Below are 19,455 nucleotides of genomic sequence, written 5' to 3' on the forward strand. Positions count from 1 at the left end.
CATTTTCTTGTTCCACGTATATGTGGGCAGGGGCGAGGGTCTGTTTGTCCATATAGGCAGAAGTGAGTTTATAGCTTGTCTTCCTACCGAGGTTAGGGAAGTAGGTTTATCATCTCCAGACCGTAGACTCTAAGGGCCTGTTACTAAAATTTTTTCACCCAGAAAGTTAGAGGCTTTTAAAAATGAGCAGTCTATTGATCACTAACAATCATAAGAACTAATATTTAGGAGAGCTTCCTGTGTTCTGGTATTGGGCAAAGTGATTTACATGGTTATTTCATCTACTCCTGAAAGTTAGGAGGTCAACACCACTAAATAATATGTCCAGTCACTAAAGTAGTTAGTAGGTAAACAGAACTGCAGCTCAGGAAGTTTGATTAGAGCCCACATGTTTTTAGTCATTTTACTATACAGCAAGCAGTATGTATTAGTTGAATTAATAAATTATTCTAATAATATTTTTGAAAAATATAACATTCTTCCTAACAAAATTATTTCTTATAGGACCTCCAACTCTTTAAGAGGACACTTAAGAACAAGCCTTCCCCTAAAAATCCATTAAAGGATATTGGATGTGGATGTAGTACATTATTAGAAAAATTACCATAAGTTTTCTGTACTGAAATCAAGAAGAAAGCAGAATACAATTGGACATTATCCATTTGACTCTAGAAAAGGCGAAAAACATGCATGCAAAGCTTTTAATATTCCAAAACGTCCTTGGTTTACAATATAATTCCATCACTAGTTATTTTTTGTCTTAGCTTTAGGTATCTGGATAATCTTACCCCTCAGTTCTCCTTGTTGTTTTAAGGATGTCTGTTTAGTTATATTGACCACTCGTATTCACTTCTTATGCTGTAAGAGCTAGCAAGCTAGCATTATGTGACTTTTCCTATGGCCATTATGTGAACCCAGAAAATAATGCACTGAGATCTTAATAATAAAAGACTGAAATGACACATTTTAAAAAATGTCTAACATATCAAATTTTTATATATATTTTTAAGTCAGATACTCTTTAGTCTTTGGAAATAAGTTAGATATATTTGATTTACTTATATATAGTGATACACATTACTTCAGCCAAATACACAATTGTAAATAAATATTAAATATTCCACAGTAACTGTCCTTCAATCACACTATAGTACTTGTTTTCACAGAATATCACTAAGTAATCATGAAGCAGAGAGTCTGAAGGAAATTTAGGTATAGGTGAAAATAAAAACATGAGAATTTCCGTATCTCTTAAATTTATGATGCATCCAACTCAAGTTAACTCTGAAAGGGAAAACAAAAGGACTTATTAAGAAAGGTCATGCCACAGGAATTGAGAGATGTAATACTAACATTCCTTATTTCCTACAATAATGTCTTATTTGTCAACTTACTCTTAAAGTCATTTACCTTTGATTTGTTTTGTTCCGGGAAGGATTTTAGGTGATTAAAGCTATTTGTATTTTCATCCTTTTCTAATTCTTGGGAATTAAGAGATTCCGTTAGATTACTACCTGCTATATCATGTTTCCCTAAATTTGTTTACTTCATGCCTCTAGTTCTAGAATAACAGAATATGGTCCATTTCTTCCTATCCATATCCTTATGATTTTACATTCTGTGATTACACCCTTCTTTAAGTCTGTGTCTTTCTAGACAGAAGAGTTCAATTTATATATATGTGGAAGTTTCCCCAATACAGTTTTGAAAAGGCATAGAACATAGAAAAATATATATACACTAACTCTAAAATTAGGAATATTTTAAAACTCTAGATTTTGAAACAGTACTATTTCAGAGCTTAACAAATACCACTTTTTAATTTCATATATAAAAATGTATTGAATCAGAATATAGTTAGTAGGAACATCTGTTGAAAAAAATATGATATCAAACATATAGCTATTATTAGCAGAGGAATGTTATATTTTTTTTACATCACTGCTAAGTCTTAAAGCAATAATATGGTTTTTTTATTTCACATCAGTAGACACATTCTTTTTAATGATATATAAGGAATAATAACAGTGTACCATGTAAGATGGTTTCTTTTTTTTTTTTTTTTATGTAACCATATAGCTTTCGTGTTTTTTTTTTTTTTTTTAATTTTTTTTTTTTTTAAACATCTTTATTGGGGTATAATTGCTTTACAATGGTGTGTTCGTTTCTGCTTTATAACAAAGGGAATCAGCTATACATATACATATGCTCCCATGTGTCTTCCCTCTTGCGTCTGGTTTCTTTTCTTATTGACTGAAAAATGAAGCCATGTTCACTGTGGTAAGGCACAAGCCCGCCTCCTTTGTAAAACCAATCCTGGTAAGCATACCTTTACTCTGATCTTCAATGAATATTTTGTAATGCATTTTTTATATTCCTTAACAAAGCACTGCCATGCTTTTAAGAAAACTAATGCACAAAGTTATGTGTGAACTTTCTCTTTTCATTTGAGAACTAGGTCTGTAGGAAGATATTAGAGAGGTTCGTTACTTGGGTTAAATTACAAAGCTAAGAAACTACTAGGTCTACAGTTTCTTACACCTGCATGAGTAAACCTTGTGTGAATAAGCTGAAAACCATGTACATTCACTTTAATAAATATTAACAAAGCAAAAGAGATACAATTTAACAGCTGCTAATAAAATGCATTATTATAATCCAATTAATACGTAATATATATTTAAGAAAAAATGCTAAAATGCATTTTGCTCTCATTTGAAAATGTTTCATTATCTAAAACCAGAAATAGTATGTACACATACATGGTTTTATGTTTGGAAAGCGGTTTTTTGCTCTGTTCCAAGGCAGATCAGCATCAGTGGAAGAAAGATCCTGAAGAAATTTTGGTAATTCCTGTGGATTGAAGTCATTGCAAAGTTTAGATTTATTTCAGAGGTAAACAAGAAGTTCCACTTAGTAAAAGACTATTCTTTATTCTAAATCCTTTTACTTTTAAAATGAAAACACTTCTCATAACTGCAGAAGCAAGGTCAAATTAACAGTAATGAACTTACATGAACTTTCACTGAAAATTCCTGAATAGAATTGATTAGTTGAGCTACTGCTTTCTCTGGCATAATTTCTTTGCCCTTTGGGAAGCTCTGGGGTGCAGCAACCATGTTAGTAACTCCTTTCATAATTTACTAATGGTTTTGTCAAATACATACTGTGTATTATTTAATATTTTAATGTCTACTTAGTAGGGTAAGGGAGTCAGTGATTTATTTTTTGTTTTTTCTCGTCAGTGTGATTTCACGCCTATTAATTGGTACAACATTGGTCAGTTTGTGAGAAAATGCCAAAGGTCAATTCCTGTTCTTAGTGGGCATTGTTAAATCGATAGCGGAATGCAAAGGTGTGATAAAGAATTATCAGAGGAAGGGTCAAGATCTGTTATTGACATTTTGGTGAAAAACCACGATATTATCCATTCATCATAAAGAAAGCTGGTGCAAGAAAATGTGTTCACTATTTTGTTGAACTGATGATTTACATTTATGAAATTTATAGTTTTCCATATTAGAAATGCCTCAATTTACCAAATTCCTTAAAAAGTGTTAAAAACGTGGGGTTTTGCGATTTTTTCCCACCTTATTATAAATGATTTCTTTTAATTGGATAATTTTCCCTTCTCCCTTATTTTTCCTCAAAGAGAATTCTGGACAGCATTTTACATGAGTGTGTATGTGTTAGAGAAGAGGGACAGTGTTAAGCATCTGAATTCTGGCGTTTTGGCACTAGAGGCTTAGAAAAAAAATTTTTAACCAAGTGAGGAATCCTAGAACAGCTTCCTTGTGTTAGGTTTTGGGAGTATATGTCAGCATATTTATAAGAGACAAAGAAATAGAGGGGGAAAAGAAGATGAATTGGAATCACCTGAAAAGTGGTACCTATTTTTCTGTAGTTACAGAAGTTTCCATTTATAGATTTAAATGATTATGGCCTTGATAATTAACACCCAATTACTAGGTTGACTGTTTGGATAGTAATGTTACACTCAGTGGTCTTAGTCTTATCAGAGCACACAGGGCCTCAACCAACCTTTCCTATTTAGCTCTTTCTCCTACAGTTCCCACTTTTTAGTGGGATCACAGATGAGTGGAACTGCTTTGCATCCTTATGTTTTTGCATTCATTCTCTCTCTCTAGAATACCTTTCCCCCTTTATCTACATATTGGACTTCTGCTCCATCCTAAAGTTCATCTGGCAGGTCACCTTTTTGTAAAGTCTTTTCTGACAGCTATCCAAACAGAGTTGAGCCTCACTTCTTTCTGCATACCTCCATCATGATATGGTGTCATTTGGGTTTTTTTAAATACATGTCTGCAGTTCTTCTTCATCATTTGAACTTCTTTATGAAATCATCACTATGATGGCAAATAGTTGTGCCAGCCACTATTCTTAGTATTACACACATTCAATCAGTTTAGTATTTACAATTCAACAAGATATATACAGCATTTTACAAATGAGGACATTGAACAACAGACAGTTTAAGTGATTTACCCAAGGTCACTTAGCTGTTTAAGTGTTGAATTCATATATATCGATACCTGTCATGTAGTGGAGCTTATTAATATTTAAGGTATAAGTGAATATGACCTGAGTTACAAGTTTTATCAAACATATGCATCCAATATGCATTTGTTTATTAAAACAGTTAAAAAATACAGCACTATAACTAAAAGCAATTAAAAAAACCGTGTTCCTTACATGTGAATATACATTTACCTAATATATACACACAACCTATATATTTATATAAAAACACCCAAGTACTTAAAACCATGATCTCCAAAAAAGTTAAACTAGAAGCTTTCTCATTATAATATATGAGAAAATGTTATTGCTAATAAAACTTTTCATCTACTCAGTCATGTATAATGTTAACTATATTCACTCCTATTCTAATGAAACTACCCTCTTGTTCCTGAAAAATTGACAGTTCTTGCTGCATAAATGCTAAGAAGAGTTTTATGGTACCACTGATTTTGTTAAATCCAGACCAATATTACTTAAGAAGCATAACCAAAAGCTGTAGGAAATACCATTAATCTTCTCACATTTTTTGTGATTATTTCCTGAGAGACTGAAATATTACAATCCTGAATTATTCAAGCCAATTGTTTTTGTTCACACACTAAAAAGTTCATGAAAAACTAGAAATAAAGTTTTTGGTAACATTTAGAAATCTGTTTTATTTTTACGATACAAAATAAGTTAGGAAAGAGCCTCACAAGTTTTAAAATAGCTTGTAGACTAACATGCCTTATGTTTTAATGTAATTTCAACTTTATGGATATATAAGATGCTAAAAGCAATAAAATTAATCTTAACTTTCAAAAAGTGTAAAAGTAACAAGTTCTTAACTTCATATATTCTCCATAACGTGATACTTCATTTATTCCATGATCACTTAAGTAATACCTGTGTTTTATAGGCTTCTTCTCTGTTTTTTATTTTTAAAAGTTCTAAAAATAACATTTTTAAAATAATTTCTGGAAACATCAAGTTCTGTTCTCAGGTTCATCTATACCACTAACATAAACTAAGCAGGCAAATATGAAATGGAATTATTTAGTTTCTAAATCTAAAATAGTTATTTAAATATAAAGCCACATTTACGGTACCACCCAAACCTCGTACACACACAAAACCTGATGCATACAGCATTCTAGAGTTGCATGTACATCTGGGTGAGAGAGCAAAGAAGAAACAGGGCCAGGCTGCCCTTGCTGGGGAGGTCTCTGATCCGGAGCACCTTTTCCTGACACAGTAGGTGAATAATTCTGTTCAGGTTGCACCGGAGGCTGCCCAGTGTAACGTTACTGTCCAAACAATCAACCTGGTAATTGGGTATTGATTATCAAGGCCAGAGTCCTTCATGGCCTTGCAAGCTTAAACTGGACATGAAATGTGACACATGAAACGACTGGAGGTCTGGCAATGTTGTGACAACTGCTAGTAACATACCGAAAATTCTTCTTGAAACTTTAGGTTGTTGTTTGTGCAAAGCTCTTCAACATGTTGCAGAAAGGATTTCTTGCTTATCGGCCTCCAAGCAAAGAAAGGTATAAAATGGAGTCATGTTAGGTTGAGTTCTTTTCCTTTAGCCTGGGCACTCTCTTTACAGTTGACAAGTTAGAGGACAAGGGGCATTTCAAAAGCACACAGCCCTTTAAAGTCACTCTATCATATTTACAAAATTAGCTTCCCCCTTTAAGTTCACTTTCTTTGTATTTCATGGTATAAAAATCCTTCAAATTTTAAGTGACTTTAAATGATTTAACATTTTAATGAAGAAAGTTTTTCAAGCAAATGTAAGGGCATAAAGTCATCATTGAATCCTAAAACACATAAAACCTCTTTGTCATACAGAAAACATTTTATATGTTACAAGGTTTTAGAAGATATAAAATATTGCAGTGACCTCATTCTCGTAACGACATGGTTTTTAAACCCTAAGGAGTTTAAATATCCCTGTATTACTTCCCAAGCTAAAATACAGACATGCAGGCTTCACCCCAGAGAGAGAGAAAGCATTTCTCCAGTTACCATGCAATTAGTCATGCTTTTATGATTTATATCCAGCTTGGAGGTTTTTCTAACAAACATACAAAAAAGGAACCACACATTGAGATTCATCGAATTAGGGAATCTAGAGTTGATACTCAAAAAGAAGAAAAGATATTTAACAAACTTACTTGATGGATTTTCTATAACTAAGTAACCTGCAACAGAGATTGTGTTAAATGGATTATGAGTTGAGGGTACAGCTCTTTCTGAGTTTTAGATTAAAATCAGAAAAACAGGGTAAATCAGCAAAATATAATATGCTATGCCTTTAATTGATATTTGATCATTATTTTAAATTCTATATCATTTTTGAAATTATATTATTTGGACCCAAATATGGCCAGATAATAATTTGGCTTCTTTCTCAAGCTAAGGAGGTACTATTTTATATTGTTAGGCATTTGGGGCATTACATCAAGAACAGGTCACTTTTAAATACATTGCATAGTATTTATTGGTCTAAAAAAGTTAATGTGAATTAAATTTTTTTCTTTGTTCATAAAAAGTGCTAAATCAGGGAGGGTGAATCTTTGAAAAATGACATCAGATTGCCTAAGTCTCGTTTCATGAGTGAGTTTTCATGAATATATAACCATAAAAAATGACAATCATTTCAATTACTTTGGATAGACGTATCTTTTGTGGCAGTTCATTGGTCAAGTTATTTATACTCTGAAAAAAACTGAAATAATTTTTAACAGCTAGACTATGCAACACACAAATTCAGAGATGGGTACATCTTTAATAACATTTGTCATGCACAACAAGTTAGCACTGCAAAAAAACACAAAAGGCACAAAGTACGATGAAATAAAATGAACATGTACCTTTATCATCAAAGTTTTTAATTTGAAATATTATTAGAGATGATTTCACTGTATTTCTTAAGTGACAGATATTTACAAGAGGATATGGTTTTTGAAGTAAAGGACAAATGAAAAAAATTAGATTGAAAAATGTGGCTTAAATACTTTGAAAATGGTCACAGATGTGTGTGTTCAATGAAGAAAATGTGAGTCAAAAGAGTGTATTTCATTACAGCACAGGAATTGGTGAAAAATAATATGGAGGTGCTGGAGCAAGTATTATGAAGAAAAGTGGTAGAATTCTTGGTTAATGCTATAGGTGTCCCCAGGCAGAAGGAAGTATCTCTCAGCTCCTCAGGGTATAACCTAGTACAGCAACATAGCATAGCGTAGAATCATAGGTTAGAGCAAAGTCTTGGTGGATGAGCTTGTGGGCTTCTCACAATACCCTAGAGTGATTCTAAGGAGGCACCAGAGATATTCTGACTCTAACTAGATTGATATGGAGATGCCTGAATGGGATATTGAATCAGAAGAATCCTTAATTTGGGGACAGGAAAACAGAGTGTATGAATTGGAGGGCCTGGAAAGACTTCTGACACGTGCAGTGGGGACTAAGGCAGCAAGCAATCCCCGTTGAAAATAATTACGCCTCAGCAAAGACCAGCAAGAAAAAAAGACAACCATGAGCCAGACACACACTACCCAAGACCCTGAAGATGCCTGATGCCCCAGTGTTCCTATGCCATGATATTCCTCAGAAATAGGAAAGGAACGAAGGTCAGGTTGGGCAAATACTAATGAATTGAGCTTAAGATAGAAATGAATGAGATACTTGAATTAGCAAGATCATTTTCCCTGCTAACACGCAGAAATGGGAATGCTTGAGTTAAGTGGAGATCACTTTTATAATAGGGAACATTATTGAGTTTGTGATTGGTGAAATCCAAACACTACATCTGCTTTAATGACAGCCATCCTATAGTGGGGAGATTCTCTTTTCCCAGAGGATCCAGGATTATTTGAGGTAGTACTGGCAAAAATATTTTTACTGTGCTATCTAGAACCTGAAATAGAGCTAGTTTGTAGAGCAAGAAATAGCTAAAGCACCAGATGATTATTCATATCCTTGTTCTATTTTCATTAATGTTCTATTCTCTCATTTAGAAATTATGATTAATACCTTTTAGTCAATTTCATTTCAGTGAAGAACTCCACAGAAGGTTGCTTTTATTTTACTATTATTATTTTATTTTGCATTTGAAAGATCTCTCTAGAGATACTGATTTTAAACCATAACTGGCTAGCTATTGGATTTGGGTGGATATTTGTGAATTCTTTTCTTAAAAAATACAATGCCCTTTGAAAAATGCTTTCAAATACCTGATCCAACAATTACCAGCTATATTATCTTGAGCAAGTTACTTAATCCTTCTTAGTTCCTAATTTAGAAAATAGGGCAAATATATGTAAATCAAGCTCATGTATGTAAAATGCTAGGAAACGCCCACCCCTGGCTTTGGAAGCAGCACGTAAATGTTAGTTACTATCATTAGTATTAAAATTGCTATTTCTAGTTTTATTGAACTCAAGTTCCTCCTACTGCTCTGTTCTACAATTGATACTGATATAATGATTTTTTTTTTGTTTCCAAAAGAATAAATTTTACTCAAAACAGGGGAGACTAGATTGCACTAAATTAAGCAGCAAGATTTCCTATGGTATTCTTCCTAATCAGAGTCCCAGAATAAACAGTGATCACAAATATTTCAAAGCCACGTTTGGTTTTCTAGCTCTCAATTCAAATTCTAAATAAATCCCTAATAATATAAAGGCTGTAATAATTGTTTTCATATTATCATGTGAAAGCATTTCTAATCATGCCTGCATTTCTTACATTATTCCTTATAACTACCCTTCACATTACCCTGTTTGTACTCCAGATATTTTCACTATCAGTTTCTTCTATCGTTCCAGGTGTTTCCCCACAACCAGATTTTCCTGATTGCTTAATGGCTGATTCATATGTTAACTCCCCCATGGACCTTACCCTGTTCTGTTACAGAGAAAATCATTTCTTCCTTCTATGAAACTAAATTTCTATGGACAAATCATCTTCCACCTTCTGTTACGGCTATATAAAAGTACATGTATTAAGGACACATGTATTGAGATTCATGTGTGCTTGAAGGCAGGGGCAGGATTAACACTTGGCTTACTACAAGTCCCTCATAAACTTATTCGTAGTAGACAGTGAATAAATCATTGTTAAATATAAAATTGTGGATGAATTCAGACTTAAGATACATAGTAAGCTAAATACAACTGCTCTGATTATTATGAGAGGATATCTGAATTAAATGAATTTTCCACAAAAGTATTAAGCGATTGAGAATTCTCAGCAGATCCTACTCAAAGGTTTAAATAAGTATGATCAATAGATGCATCAATAAACAGTATACAGGTCTAAACAAAGCCATATCAGATCCTCTCACATTAGAAGTTAACAGGTGCTAGATACTTAGGAAATTACATGAACAATAGAGTCACTCTTGTCTAGACAAGTAATTAAAAAAACAGGTTTTAAAAAATAAGATCTGTTTGGCTTTATGTATTTTTCAGTATCACTGTTTATCTAAACCCAATCACTTTACATAAGCTGTTCTTCACACTTGTATTTACATAATGTGAGAAATGAGGATTCTAACAGTCTGTTTTTATGTAATTTTCCAGTCTATGCTTATCTCACAAGTATGTGTGAACTGAAATCAAAATACCTATCTGGAAAGCTTAAATAGAGAAGACATTTTGGCATAAATGACCTGTTTCAAATAAAAGTTAGTTTTTTTCTTGTTTTTGTCTGTAGTCTCCATGTCATTGTCTTGATTCTTAGCCTCATATTGTATATTTTTCTCTTAACTAGTGGCTGCATTCTAAATTTTATTTTTCTTTGAAGTTTTAAAGTTTTGTTTGTAAACAGGAGAAAATAGTAATGTGGACAATTTATGCAGGGAATTAGAAAAGAAGGTGGCATATAATATGAAGAAAATGCATTGACTTGTTACTGATGAAAAAATTAAATTCCTTTAAGAAAAATTATTTGGTTAGATAAGCATAAAAAAAACTCATAGAAATTGATGTGTATGAAAACCAACAATGTTATTTCAGGAGTGCTATTTTCAAATAAAGTGATCTATGGAGACACTATGAAGACACAAAAAACTTTCTATTAATATTTTTAAAAACTTAAAAAATTGTTACATGGAGAGCATGTTAGACTGGTATAGTCCTCTTATTTAATTCACTTACAATACAACAGTGAAGGATACTGTCAAATCATATTCAGTTCATTAGTGTATAAATCAATTTGGGAATTGTTCAGATTTCAGTAAGATAACTGACCACTTTCCAATATAAAGGGCTAAACACTTATTATTACATGAATCTTAGCTTAAATCCTGTGCCCTTTTGTTGAAAAGGGTATTATTTCATGTCTGGGCTCATTTTTTTTTTTCAAAGTCTATCAAAAACTTAAATTCCGCTCAGATTACTCTTGATAGATCCAGAGAGGAACCATTTATTTATGTTGGCAGTGGTGATTGAAGACCATATTGTCACAGAGACTGAGCTTTACCTCAAGGTCAATTAGTTGAAATCTATAGGGAATTAAAATATAGTGCAAATAGAGAGCCATAGATGATAGCCTATAGATGAGCAGCTTAAATCAGCATTACCAGTGGAATAAGACAAATTGAGAAAGTGTTTTCTACTTAACTGGTTAAGTTAGGTTAAAAAGAAAAGAACCTCAAATTTTATTGCCTTAATGTAAAAATATGTATTTGTCACACTAACATACTTCATATTCAACTAAAAATGTTTGAAGAATCTTTCTGGTAAAACATGTTAACTGATCTTTCCAAGTTTTGTAAAATATTGAGTGTGAGGTTTTTAGTTTATATATTTCAATTCACTATTCCAACGTTTACATTTATTTCTACAATGATATTCTGTTACTTATCCAAAGCATTTACTGTAATGCTTTCAAAGGGATCTTAATTTTTGTTTTTTTCTATTGTTTTTATTTGTTATAGTCTTTCAAATAGTATCCTTTCAGACCCTCCTCCTTTCTTTTATCAAATCACCAATGACTTTTCTCTGGTCCTCAATACAAATTAAAAATATTATCCCAACCAGTGGCTAGTACTATACAGCTGACTCTAAAACTTCACCTTATAAGGTAGACATGCCACCTGAATAAGTAGTAATGCAGTATTTTTCTTACTATCTAGAAAAATAATCAATTAGTAAAGGCTATCTAAGTAGTTCCTCAGCATGTCTCTTTATATCTGTAAGGACAAATAGGTTATAAGGGAGCTTAGCTCTTTGAAGGGCAGCTCGTTAGAGGCAGTGCCCCTTCCTTTTTCATCACAGTATTACCAGTGCCCGGCACTTGTAGGTGCCCAACTGATAGTTCTTTTATTCAAACAAGGTGAAATGGTCTTCTAAATACATACAGAAGAGCAACATTCTTGCTGACGTCAAAGAGGTGAGGTAAGATTCCCAGGGTGGCAAGAGTTGAATTTTCCTTATTACTGAAGCCTCTCCACATTAGCACATGTGAAACCAAATTCTTGACAGATTCTTATTTTGTAAACCATGTATTCTAAATTAAAACTGTGGTCATAAACCTAGCTACCTCCGGGGCAATAAGGCAGAAACAGTAGAGAGGATGAGGACACTGCCAACAGCTGTGTGAAGAGATGGGCAGAGGTTCTTAGTGAGGGGACCTAATGAAGAGGAGACAGATGACATAACACCATTTAAAAAGAAGTCTTGCCAGGCAGGTAAGCACAGAAATTCCTCTGTCAGGGGTTAGAAGGTGACCTCAAAAAACTAGATTTGAAAGAAAACTACATCTATTTTGACAAATGTGATTTATATAGAGGTGTTTAAAGGTTCTGATTAACCTGAACTATTAAGTTTAGTTCTATCGAAGTAGAAGCTCTGACTGAGCAGGACACTGTTCACTGATTCCAGGGGAAGAAAATATGGCGATAGAAGAGATACAGAGAGGGTTCGATAAAAATGGAAGCATTTTTCTCTGAGGTTAGCTATGATTCCAAAATGCTAAAGGTGATTAGAGTAGAAAAGGGCCTGGCTTCCTCTGTTTTAATCACGCTGAGTACTATTCACGGTCAATGGGAATGTCAGGAGTCTTGGCCCCATCCCATCCAGCCTTGCGGCTCACGGGACTAACTCTGCTGTAGTAGATCTGGGATTTTGAAATCAAATGCATTTTCACTCTCTGCCTCCATTCATATCCTTTACATGAAGAAATTGAGTATCTCTGGGGCACTCAATCAATTGTTGGGTCCCTGCTAATGCTGACATTTTGCTATGCTACCTTCAGAATGTATACAGCAATTTTTATCCTAGGATACAAAAGGCATTTCTGGGCATTAGGGCGATGCCTGAAAGCATGCACATTGGCCATCCATTGGTCAGGATAGAAGTCAAATTTCTATGAAATGTGTTGCTCAGTATATGCCCCAGAGTCAGAGAACAGGGAATGTCATTGTCTTAGGTCCTTACAGATTAGCACCTGCAGTAGTTGAAATGAGCTTGTGTGAAGTGTGAACCCAGACTCCACCCATCAGACAGAGAACTCAACTCTTGTGTCATCGTAATAGGACAAGAAGCATGTGAAGAAATCTAGGTAAAAACTTACTTTACTATCAAAGTTAACACAACGTGATAACACAGCAAATTCTTATGACATGCACATTGCAAGTCAATGTGCATTTTGATAAGGTTAACTTTACCATATCAATAGCATGCAATATCATAGAGGACACTTAGTAAGTAGAAAGTTTAGAGTATTTTGTTTTACAGTTTTTTGGGCTTTGGAAAAAATAGCACATTAACCAACAGCACTTCATATCTTGTATTTTAAAATATAGAGCACACCACCTGAAAAGATTAAAATAATCACAGCAGAGCTCTGCATCACCACAGTAACTTACTGGATGACAAAAATCTCCTTTCGTCTAAAGAAAAATGAAGAGTATCTGGAAGTAAAGATTCATTATTTATTTAGTATAAAAACACACTGCAGTATTTTTGCTTTGCTGCTATAAGAACATGAGCAGTAAATATCTTAAATTTCGTTCTACTGTAGGACATTTCTTGTCCCAAATTCACATTTTGTCCAGACATTTCTTATTTGGATTCACATATTTTTGCCATTGCTTGCAAAATAGTTAAGACAGAAGTAAAATTAATGACCAGAATCTGTCAAAGAACTGATGGCAATTAACATGCTAACAATTTTACAAAGAACTTCATATATCAGTCAAATTTTATGTATTCTTACTGAAGTCACAAGAATTGTACTACTATTTTCCAGTTTCTGCAAGATTGAACCTACACTAAAATGCCATCATTCCTTTGCCCCATATCACTAGAGAATAAGTAATTCAAAAGAAGCAGTTCTTCCCTTAGAATCATTCTCTGTATAGAAAATGCTACTTGAAGAAGGATGTCATGGGCCCTTGTCTTTTTAAGTGGGTTTATATTGATTTAATCTAGTATGCTTCAGAGTTAAATACACACACACACACACAAATTATAGGTGTATGTTGATACTTCAGAATCAAACTGACCTGGGATCATCTTGGCTGTCCTATTTACTAGGTGCATGACCTTGGACAGTTACCTAAATTCTCTAGGCATCTTTTATTTTTCATCTGTAAGGTGGGGATAAGAGTACCTACCACAAATGATTGAATGCGTTGGGTGAGATCATTACATACAAAATTTAACAAATAGTGATTGCTCATAAACAGTAGCAATTACTGTGTTAGCAAACCCTGGATGTGAAAGTAGACTGGGGTCATTCTTAATTTTACAGATATTATAAATAACAATAATAATACCAAATGTATTCTGATTTACAGTTTACAAAACACATTCATAGGATTCTTTTGAATGGTAAGCTTCCTGAAGGCATATATATTTAATAAAAATTTGACATGCAAACTTCTAAAGTTATTGAAGAAAGAAAGATACTCTTAAAATAGCCATTCAATTGTTTGCTTTATTTTGTTGAGAATTTTAATTCCATTCATGATTACTGGATTGGGCCTTGAGTCTTAACATAATGCACCATTACATTCACTCAACTAAAATAGGCAAGATAATTAGTATGGAATGATGCCTAAAATTTGGGGGAAAAAATTGAGGACTGGAAGAAAAGGAGTATCTGTCAAGTAAGAATAGTAGTGACATTGATCAATATTATTTTATTTTTTTTCTGATTTAGTCACTGAAAGAAACAAAACTTCTAACTGAAGTGTAGAAAGGAGACAGTGAAAAATAAAAAATTTTTAGCCAGTAGTATCTTTATCTTCTGAAAATTTTGTTGGGTTATTTAATTTTAAGTGTTATAACTCTCTTGGGAAGGTAATCTGTGTTACAGTTAAATTAGTTAAAAACAAACCACAGGGCCGGCTAGGCTCGGCAATGTTTTTGCTTTTTAAATTATATCTTTATTCTTTTAAACTTTCCCAAGAGTTTAATCCTAGATTTAATATAGGAATTATTTTGTAGAAGTACAGATAATCTATACAATTAAAATACTAGATCTTTTCAACTTCATTGGATCTTTTTAAATTGAAGTATGATTGAATTACAATGTTATGTTAGTTTCAGGCGTACAGCACAGTGATTCCATTTTATATGTGTGTGTATATGTATATATATTTTTTCAGATTCCTTTCCCTTAGAGATTATTACAAAATATTGAGTATATTTCCCTGTGCTATACTGTAGGTCCTTGTTGGTTATCTATTTTATATATCATAGTGTGTATATGTTAATCCCAAACTCCTCATTTATCCTTCACCCCTTCCTTTCCCCTTTGGTAACCCTAAGTTTGTTTCTATATCTGTGAGTCTATTTCTGTTTTGTAAATAAGTTCATTTGAATCTTTTTTTTTAGATTCCACATGTAAGCGATACCATATGATATTTGTCTTTGACTTACTTCACTTAGTGTGAAAATCTCTAGCTCCATCCATATTGCACCAGATGGCATTATGTGGTTTTTTTTATGGCTGAGTAATATTCCATTGTATGTATGTATGTGTGTATGTGTGTGTGTGTGTGTGTGTGTGTGTGTGTGTGTATATATATATATATGGCACATCTTCTTTATCCATTCATCTATTGATGGAAATTTAGGTTGCTTCCGTGTCTCAACTATTGTAAATAGTGCTGCTATGAACACTGGGGTGCATGTTATCTTTTCAAATTAGAGTTTTCTCTGGATATATGCCCAGGAGTGGGATTGCTGGGTCATATGGTTACTCTAGCTTTATTTTTTTAAGGAACCCTCCATACTGTTCTCCATAGTGGCTGCACCAATTTACATTCCCACCAACAGTGCAAGAGGGTTCCCTTTTCTCCACACCCTCTCCAGCATTTGTTGTTTGTAGATTTTCTGATGATGCCCATTCTGACTGCTGTGAGGTGATATCTCATTGTAGTTTTGATTTGCATTTCTCTAATAATTATTGATGCTGAGCATCTTTTCATGTGCCTCTTGGCCATCTGTATGTCTTCTTTGGAGAAATGTCTATTTAGACCATCTGCCCATTTTTTTGATTGGTTTTTTGATATTGAGCTGCATGAGCTGTTTGTATATTTTGGAGATTAATCCCTTGTGGGTCACTTTGTTTGCAAATATTTTCTCCCATTCTGTGGGTTGTCTTTTTGTTTTGTTTATGGTTTCCTTTGATGTGCAAAAGCTTTTGAGTTTAATTAGGTCCCATTTGTTTATTTTTGTTTCTATTTCCATTACTGTAGAAGGTGGATCAAAAAAGATACTGCTGTGATTTGTGTCAGAGAGTGTTCTGCTATGTTTTACAACTCTGCTCTAAGAGTTTTATAGCATCCGGCCTTACATTTAGGCTTTCAGTCCATTCTGAGGGTTTGTGTGTGTGTGTGTGTGTGTGTGTGTGTGTATGCTGTTAGAGAGTGTTCTAATTTCATTCTGTTACATGTAGCTGTCCAGTTTTCCCAGCACCACTTATTGAAGAGACTATCTTTTCTTCATTGTATATTCTTGCCTCCTTCATCATAGATTAGTTGACCAAAGATGAGTGGGCTTATCTTTGGACTTTCTATCCTGTTCCACTGATCTATATTTCGGTTTTTGTGCCAGTACCATACTGTTTTGATGACTGTACCTTTGTAGTATAGTATGAAGTCAGGGAGTCTGATTCCTCCAGCTCCATTTTTCTTTCTCAAGATTGCTTTGGCTATTCGGGGCCTTTTGTGTTTCCATATGAATTGTAAATTTGTTTGCTCTAGTTTGTGAAAAATGCCATTCATGATTTGATAGGGATTGCATTGAATCTGTAGATTGCCTTGGGTAGTATAGTCATTTTGACAATATTGATTCTTCCAATCTAAGAATATGGTATATCTTTCCATCTGTTTGTGTCATCTTCAGTTTCTTTCATCAGTGTCTTATAGTTTTCGGAGTACAGGTCTTTTGTCTCCTTAGGTAGGTTTATTCCTAGGTATTTTATTCTTTTTGATGCAATGGTAAGTGGGATTGTTTCCTTAATTTCTATTTCTGATCTTCCATTGTTAGTGTATAGAAATGCAACACATTTCTGTGTATTAATTTTGTATCCTTCAACCTTGCTGAATTCTTTGATGATCTCTAGTAGTTTTCTGGTAGTATCTTTAGGATTTTCTATGTATAGTATGTCATCTGCAAACAGTGACAGTTTCACTTCTTCTATTCCAATTTGGATTCCATTTACGTCTTTTTCTTCTCTGATTGCCATGGCTAGGACTTCCAAAACTATGTTGAATAATAGTGGTGAGAGTGGGTATCCTTGTCTTCTTCCTGATCTTAGAGGAAATGCTGTCAGCTTTTCACTGTTGAGTATGATGTTAGCTGTGGGTTTGCCATATATGACCTTTATTATGTTGAGGTATGATCCTACTATGCCCACTTTCTGGAGAGTTTTTATCATAAATCAGTGTTGAATTTTGTCAAAATCTTTTTCTGCATCTACTGAGATGGTCATATAGTTTTTATTCTTCAGTTTGTTAATGTGTATCACACTGATAAGCAGATACTGAAAAATCCTTGCATCCCTGAGATAGATCCCACTTGATCATAGTATATGATCCTTCTAATGTATTGTTGGATTCAGTTTGCTAGTATTTTGTTGAGGATTTTTGCATCTATGTTTGTCAGTGATATTGGTCTATAATTTTTTTGTGTGGTATCTTTGTCTGGTTTTGGCATCAGGGTGATGGTGGTCTCATAGAATGAGTTCAGAAGTATTCCTTCCTCTGCAATTTTCTGGATGAGTTTCAGAAGGATAGGTGTTAATGCTTCTCTAAATGTGTTGTAGAATTCGTCTGTGAAGCCATCTGATCCTGGACTTTTGTTTGTTGGGAGTTTTCAAATCACAGATTCAATTTCAGTTCTTGTAATTGGTCTGTTTGTATTTTCTGTTCCTTCCTGGTTCAGTCTTGGAAGGTTGTACCTTTCTAAGAGTTTGTCCATTTCTTCTAGGTTGTCCATTTTATTGGCATATAGTTGCTTGTAGTAGTTTCCTGTGGTCCTTCATATTTTTGTGGTGTCTGTTGTAACTTTTCCTTTTTTGTTTCTAATTTTATTAATTTGGGCCCTCTTCCTTTTTTTTCTGATGAGTCTGGTGAAAATTTAATCAATTTTGTTTATCGTTTCAAAGAACCAGCTTTTAGTTTCATTGATCGTCTCTGTTGTTTCCTTTGTCTCTATTTCTGCTCTGATCTTTATGATTTCTTTCCTTCTATTAATTTTGGGTTTTGTTTGTTCTTCTTTCCTCTATTTGCTTTAGATATAAGGCTAGGTGGTTTGAGATTTTTCTTGTTTTGCAAGGTAAGCCTGTATCGCTATAAACTTCCCTCTTAGAACCGCTTTTGTTGCGTTCAATAGGTTTTGGATCGTCGTGTTTTTGTTTTCATTTGTCTCAAGGTATTTTCTGACTTCCTCCTTGATTTCTTCAGTGATCCAGGCTCAGCAATTTTAAAGAGATAGGTCTGCGTTACCAGTGTGTGTATGCTCATCTTGCTAATATTTCCTCCTAGAAATGTTTCTCACTTCATTGTGTTAATGGCTGTGTTTTGAAGGAGCCATCACAAAATGTTGTTTTGTTCATCAAATAGCAAAACCCAAGGGTTATTTTCTAATCTGGTAAATGTGGAATAGATGAGCACAAATATCAAGAATTCTTCCCAAGAAATAAAGCTTGCGTTCACTAAACTTATATAGAAAATGTGCATAATGAAATGATGTCATTATCATTCCAAATAAGAACTTAAAAAACATTTTCTTGGCATATCTCTGAATGTTCTCATGGATTTATAGAGTATTAAATCTTTGAATTTTGTTCTCTTTCAAGAGAAGAAGAATGAGAGAATTCTTTTTCAGGTCCTTTGTGAAATAAGATATAATCAAATGATGAGAGCTTATACATATAAAAATTATAGGACAAATCTTAAAATGTATATAAATATATAGGCAGATATAAAATAAATAATTTCTTAACCACAAAACCCTAAATCCTGAAGGGGATTTAGTAACCAAGTATTGTAATGACCATTTTTGGTCAACTAGGTGACTCCCTGAAGTTAATATTTTAACTACTGATTAGATATTTTATCATTGCTGTTATGGACATGTGAAGACGTATAACACTGAGGAAAACTGCAAGTCCAATTAGCATCAAGAGAGTAGGCAGGTTGGAAGGAAAAGAATAAGCCTATGCCTCACGTATAAAGAGCATATGTTAATTGGGTAGATTTGAAGGAAATTATCTAAGTTCCTTCTTGTAAATAACAAAGACATATGGCATAAGTTACTCAACAGTTTGGAAGCTGACTCCAGCTCTTTGGTTCTTCTGCCTCAGAATCTACCATTAGTCTTTGTGGCTCTACCCTCATCAGACATGTATGGCTTTGAATAGATTTAGATTTTCCAGCACCTGAAATACAGGTGAAGAGCT

General features: G+C 33.6%; 1 protein-coding gene across 1 annotated transcript in view; it reads right to left on the bottom strand.

Moving 5' to 3' along the window:
- LOC116761103 (phosphatidylinositol phosphatase PTPRQ-like) overlaps positions 1-19,455 on the bottom strand; it is a 206,463-nt gene that overhangs the window by 21,702 nt on the left and 165,306 nt on the right. The window contains 3 exon segments of the mRNA XM_032646871.1: positions 2,763-2,853; positions 5,974-6,055; positions 6,705-6,731. Coding sequence (XP_032502762.1) covers positions 2,763-2,853; positions 5,974-6,055; positions 6,705-6,731 — 200 coding nt within the window.

This window comes from Phocoena sinus, chromosome 10, assembly GCF_008692025.1.
Source record: "Phocoena sinus isolate mPhoSin1 chromosome 10, mPhoSin1.pri, whole genome shotgun sequence".
In the NCBI taxonomy this organism is placed as follows: Eukaryota; Metazoa; Chordata; class Mammalia; order Artiodactyla; family Phocoenidae; genus Phocoena; species Phocoena sinus.